Source organism: Mustela erminea, chromosome 1 (genome assembly GCF_009829155.1).
Source record: "Mustela erminea isolate mMusErm1 chromosome 1, mMusErm1.Pri, whole genome shotgun sequence".
Lineage (NCBI taxonomy): Eukaryota > Metazoa > Chordata > Mammalia > Carnivora > Mustelidae > Mustela > Mustela erminea.
The window spans coordinates 195,226,251-195,232,250 of NC_045614.1; the positions used below are offsets into that span (position 1 = coordinate 195,226,251).

At 34.5% G+C, this 6,000-nt stretch overlaps 1 protein-coding gene across 1 annotated transcript in view; it reads right to left on the bottom strand.

The window, feature by feature from the left end:
• The window catches only part of TMPRSS15 (transmembrane serine protease 15), a 116,640-nt gene extending 110,946 nt beyond the window's left edge, over positions 1 to 5,694 (bottom strand). The window contains exons 1-3 of the mRNA XM_032345507.1: positions 5,550 to 5,694; positions 2,615 to 2,745; positions 2,272 to 2,339 (exon numbers count right to left, since the gene is read on the bottom strand). Coding sequence (XP_032201398.1) covers positions 2,272 to 2,339; positions 2,615 to 2,745; positions 5,550 to 5,694 — 344 coding nt within the window. The remainder of the gene's footprint in view (positions 1 to 2,271; positions 2,340 to 2,614; positions 2,746 to 5,549) is intronic.
• Positions 5,695 to 6,000: the final 306 nt, after the last annotated feature.

The window sequence follows — 6,000 nt, forward strand, 5'->3', positions numbered from 1 at the left end:
ATGGAGCACTGGGTGTGGTGCAAAAACAATGAATACTGTTACACTGAAAAGAAATTAAAAAAAATAATAAAATCTTAAAACACCAAAAAAATACCCCTTTGAGAAAGACAAAACAACAACAACAAAATAAACAAAAACAAGCAAGTATATGAACAAAAATCTTTCCTAAGAGTCCACATGTATCCTTCCAGTCCTGATATTGAGCCTATGAAAGAGATTTTCAGAGATAATAAGCCCTGGAAAACAAGAGTAGAAGCCTCTGTACAATAAGTAGGAATGAAGGCAGTCAGTGGGTGTAGGGCTGTCTGGCCTTGGGAACCAAGATGTCATGAATATGCAATGAGATTAAAGAATGATGAGTTGTAGGTAGATAAATAGATAAGAAAGAAGAAAAGAAAGGAAAGAAAGAAAGAGAGGAGAGAGAGAGAGAGAGATTTATTATCTTTTTGTTCTGGGTGTTTTCATTGTGACACCACCAATAGAATTAGTTTTGTGACAAGAAATGGTGAGGCCCTGAGTTTTCTTCTGCTCATGAAATAATCCTCATTTGACTTGTTACTGTTTTTCTAAGCATGATCTCTGACTTTGACTTGTACTTCCTTCCTCTATATGGCCACTAAGGACGGATTCTTTCATTAATGTCTCTACTCTTGTCAAGAATGGGTATCCACTATCTTTGTCGCCAGGCAGTCTGACTCAGTCATCTGTGATCTGAGGTAGATTAGTCTTTCTGCGTAGTTAGATTCCTTGCATTTATCCAATGACCTAGAGTTCCTTATGGCTTCCATTTGAGAAAAGGTTAAACATCAGGCTCCTGGACTTTACACTGCACACCCTCCTAATGTCTCAACATCTTGGTGGACACTCATGGACAGCTAGAAATATAATTAATATGCTTTTCCCTTTCTATGCATTGCATACATGTTTACAACCCATCCTTAGAAGCCATGAAACACCAGTCCAGGTCACCGCCTGCAGGGATTCTTACCTGACACTCTAGCCCCAGTAAGGTTTGTCCCCAATCTGCTCACTCAGTGATTGTACCAACATATAAAGTAACAATTGTCATACCATAATATAATTGTCAATTTGTCTCTCTTGTTAGACTATGAGCTCCCTCAGAATAAAGAATATGTCTTTGATATCTGTATTTCCAGAACCTAGTTAATGTCTATCTCAGTGTATGTGCACTTTATATAAAGTTCTAGAAAATAAATAAACCTTTCCCTTGATACCTGTTGTTGACATATTGATTACTATGTTAGGTGCTACATGTTTTCTTTAACTTGTCCTACAGATATAAAAATAAGTATACTCTTACAAGGGCATTAACTTTCGTTAGAATAGAATTTTAATTTAAAAAAAAAAAAACATCTAAACTAGCTCCCTGGAAGCATAGGAGTGTTATGAATTCAAGAGTCCCTTAGGTTGGAAAGGTGGGTGGTGGAAGGCTTTGTGAAAGATGCAAGACACAGTCTGAGAGGCAGGAGACAAGACTCCCTATGGAGAGGAGAAGGGTGCTATTTCTAGTGCAGGAAGAAGAGCTGACGCAGCATACAAAGGTGGAAATTCATTTATTCTGTAAAAAATTAAGAACTTCAAAGAGGATCAGTGGGTGAGAGCCAAAGAAATAGACATGGTTGGAAATAAGAAATAATTTTCTAGCAACTGAAGTTAGAAACAAATAAAAAAAAAAAATCAGTAACAGGGATGCTCACAGCAATGTTGAAAATGGAATACTAATTCTTATCAGATATCCTTGTATGAGGGAATCCATTCTAAATTGTCTGAATCTCTTTCTTTTGTTGGATGATAATGAATTTCCAAACAAGGCTGTGGGCATTCCAGCCTGAAGCAGGGAAGCAAGGGCTAGATGACATCATTTAAAATTTCCTTCTCTCTCCTATGACTTACAGTGTAAATGGAATGTAATGAGTGAATGTCTTCCACATGTTCAGAGCAAATCAAACTCTATCGTCACTTGCATACATCCAACCCCAGCCCCCTCCATGGGTCTCTGCAAGATTTTACTCAGGAGAGAGAAACATGTTAACATAAGATAAATTACCCAGAGTAATTATTTGCACTAATATGAAAGTTTATGCTGTGCCAGTTTTCTCACAAAATCCTCGGGAAAATGTTGAAAATTTTAAATGTTCCCTTTTCTTCTAACCCTAGAACTCTCTAGCAAATGTTAGTAAATATCAGCAAAAAGTCCCTATTTTATGATTGTGTTCTTTTATCAATAGAAAATTTTTGAGCTATACTTACTCAAATTGTAAAATTCTTGAGTTTTTATATTCATTTTTCAGATTACTTGATTGAAAGATCTCATCCATCTAAAAAAATAAGTTTTAAAAAGCATATTATATTTAAGACAAACTTTTGTTAAACACTTCAAACCAACTGATCTTTCTGTTCTGATTAGAATTGGATTACAGACATTTTTCCTTCTTTGTGGGAATGGGACTCAAACATTTAAGCTTCCTGGGCATATTATATTTATCTGCTAATTTTCTCAAAGTAAGAAAATGGATCTACATATCTTCTGGCAAGTAGTTAGTGAAACTATGTTTTGAAATTTTAAATCAGCTGGAAAAAGACAGCCTCCTACCATTTGCTGAAGGTCAAAAGCAAGAATTTTGAAATCCGCTGAGAGTTTGTCTTGTAAGTTAGGATTGTATGTTGCTCCAGATGTTATTTTCAATGTTCCTCTGGTTTTGTGACTTTCTCCAAACACTGCATCTACATGAATTAATAAGAAATAAAACACTAGAAATGTGAGTTATGAATAAGAGAGAATATGCACATTCCATCTAATACTCAGAAGTAGTGTTCTTGCTTCGTGTATTGATGTGGTAGTTCCTGTTTTTTTCTTTACAGACTTCATGTTCCATTATTAGGTGCGTGCGTGCGTGCGTGTGTGTGTATGTGTGTGTTTATGTGATTGTTTTACAGAATTAAAAATAATCTTCTTTATCCTACTAATTTGTTTTTCTTTCTTTGAAATCTACCACGCAGTCCAAGCTTCCCAGTGTGTGTGTGTGTGTGTGTGTGTGTGTGTGTGTGTAACTACTGAGATTCCTGTTGGAAGATATGGGATAAACATTCACCAATTTTGGGAACTGATTCAGGGATTCATGGTGAGAAATGGACCATTAAAAGTTTTAAAAGTTCTGTAGTTGCTTTCAGATACTTCTTGAACACCTAGCATCCAGGGACACTGTTGGTTTTCTACAATGGATTGCTGTGAAGGTTTCAGTGTGCGTGTTACTTTGAAACATAGACTTGAAATTACTTCTTTTATTCTAATAATGATAAAGTTGGGATGTACAACATTTTGCCATTAGATAGTGATCGTTGTTATTGGAGAAGTTACTGAGAATGTCGCAGAAAGTGTATTAACTCAATATAAGAAAATGTAAAGGAAAAGGTAACAAATTGAATATAAATGTGGGTGATGAGTTGTGCCATCAAGTCTCGCGTAATCCCTTTAGCAGAATATCTTTTTTGATATATATTTAAATTTAAAATGAGACTCTTCAACTGAGTCACAATGATGAAACCCTTTGCAAATGTATTAATAGTGATACATAATTCTCACATTGTAATATGAGAAGATGTTATTTTTTCTTTTCCCAGGTGGGGAAATTGGAACTAAGATTCCCTATGAAAATTTCCCAAGGTGATAAAGTTAGTAAGTGACAGGTTTGGAATTTGGATGTAGGATTGACACAATTTAGAACCCAGGATCTGTCATATATTGATGTCAAACTTCCCAGTCCAGAAGGAACATTAGAAATAATATTTTAAGCAATAAACTGGCATTCAGTCTAAACAGCTATCATTGCATAATCGATTAACTATTATCATTTAGGTCATTTTATTTGTTTTTAAATACTCAAAATTACATTTAGATTTGCATGTTTAAATTTGAAAGACAAGGAAAGATTGAAGAACTGTCCTGCATTGGAGGAGGCTGAGGGAATAGGATAACTAAATCCTGCAAAGGAATCTGCTTTGGATCCTGAACAGGCAAAGAGCATTAGTAGGAAAACTGGTAAAACATGATCAAAATGTGTGGTTCTGTTAATAATACTGTACCAATGTTAGTTTCTTGGTTGTGCCAACTGTACTATGGATATATAAGATACTGACATTAGGGGAAGCTGGGAAAAGGTTATGTAAGAACTCTACAATTTTTGCAACCTTTTTGTAAGTCTAAAATGATTATCAGTAAAAAGTAACACAGTGTATGGAAGGTAGCATGTCTTATGTCTTCTGGAACTCTATTACAGATTTAACTCAACTCTTTTTGTATTTAGTTGTTCATTATTAAATCATGTTAACATTTATAAATATTTATTTTAATTTTACTTATAAAATCGCTTTTATACCTTCATTGAACATCAAAGATTCCAATGGACTTTAAAATGATTACATAGCCTTCTGGTTATTTACAGCATTTAAGTAAAGCACCCGCTGTTCTAAAAGACTAAGTGAACCTCTGCATAAAATACCCCAAATCTTCTTTCTCCTAAAATACATCCCTTGTAGATAGCTATAGTATTTAAATGAGATTGTATTGGAATTATTTTATAAAACTAAGTACTGATGCACATTTAAGAATTTACTTAAATTAGCCTCTGATTCTTCACCTCTAAAACGAGGGTAACTTTGGGGCACCTGAGTGGTACAGTTGGTTAGGCATACAACTCTTGGTTTGGCTCATGTCATGATTTCATGGTCATGAGATTAGCCCCAAGTAGGGCTCAGGGCTCATCAGGAAGCAGAGTCTGTTTGGGATTCTCTCTCTCCCTCTTCCTTTGCCCTTCCCACTTGTGCTCTCTTTATCCTTCTTTTTTTCTCTCTGAAATAAATAAATAAATCTTTAAAAACAAACAAGTAAATAAATAAATAAAATGAGGGTAACTATAACAACTAACTCATAAGTTTGTTGTAAGAAAAGAATACATTTCAAGATCATTGAAAATCTAATGGTATAGATAATTTAACTCTAAGAGTTACTTTTCCCTATTTCTATTCATTACAAATTGCTATTCAGGCATTGTGAGATCTTTCTAAGTCTACAATTACATCCAAGCTCCCTTATATTGTTGCTATTCAAAACGTTGGACTAGTAAGAACATGAAAGTATTGTTCTCTAGAAATAAGCAATGTATTTTCTTTAACCTTGCTTATTTATTGACTTGACCAGTCAACAATATTTTATTATGTTTATGATTTAAATCATATCGAAGGAATCCAGGGGCTGTGAAAGCTACTTTGTTATATGTTCAAGTCAAAAACTTAACACTTTTCATTTTAAAAGCCTAGTCTCATGCTTGAATTCTGAATTAAATTTCAAATTATACATGAGCTAATTTTCCAATATTCTGTGACATGAACTATCAAAAGTATCTGAACGGAACATAGATATCCTGTCATGAAAGTATAGCAATGAATAAAACATATTGGCGGGAGAACTGAGATTAAAATGGGCACATTCATCTGGGAACTGCTTCATCAACCAATGCCAAGGGACTTACCTCTTTCTGATTCCTTGATTGCCAGCCAGGACACAGCAAATAATCCAGCACAGACGATCACCAATAAGACAAAGAGAGCTGCAAACAGGATTTCATAGGTGCTGAGAGAAAGGTACCTTGAAGGTTTATTTCTTTTTGACACCATTTTTGGTTTTTGAAAGTATGCTAATCTAAGAACTGGAAAAGAATATAGAACCTTCAGCCAACCAGAGCTCGAAACCTCTCAAGTTGTCTAGGATTTATAAAGTGACCACATGAGTCTACCTTAGTGTTACTAATCAACATAAATGAGTTGTGTATGTCTCTTCAGCAACATTATGTCTCTATACGTTAAATAGCTTAAAAAGGGTGGTTAATCTTTAAGAAGATATTAATGAGTAAAGATATGTCCAGAGTTATAAATGTTAATCACCTGAACCATTTGTTGAGGTGAATGAAATTGAATGCACAT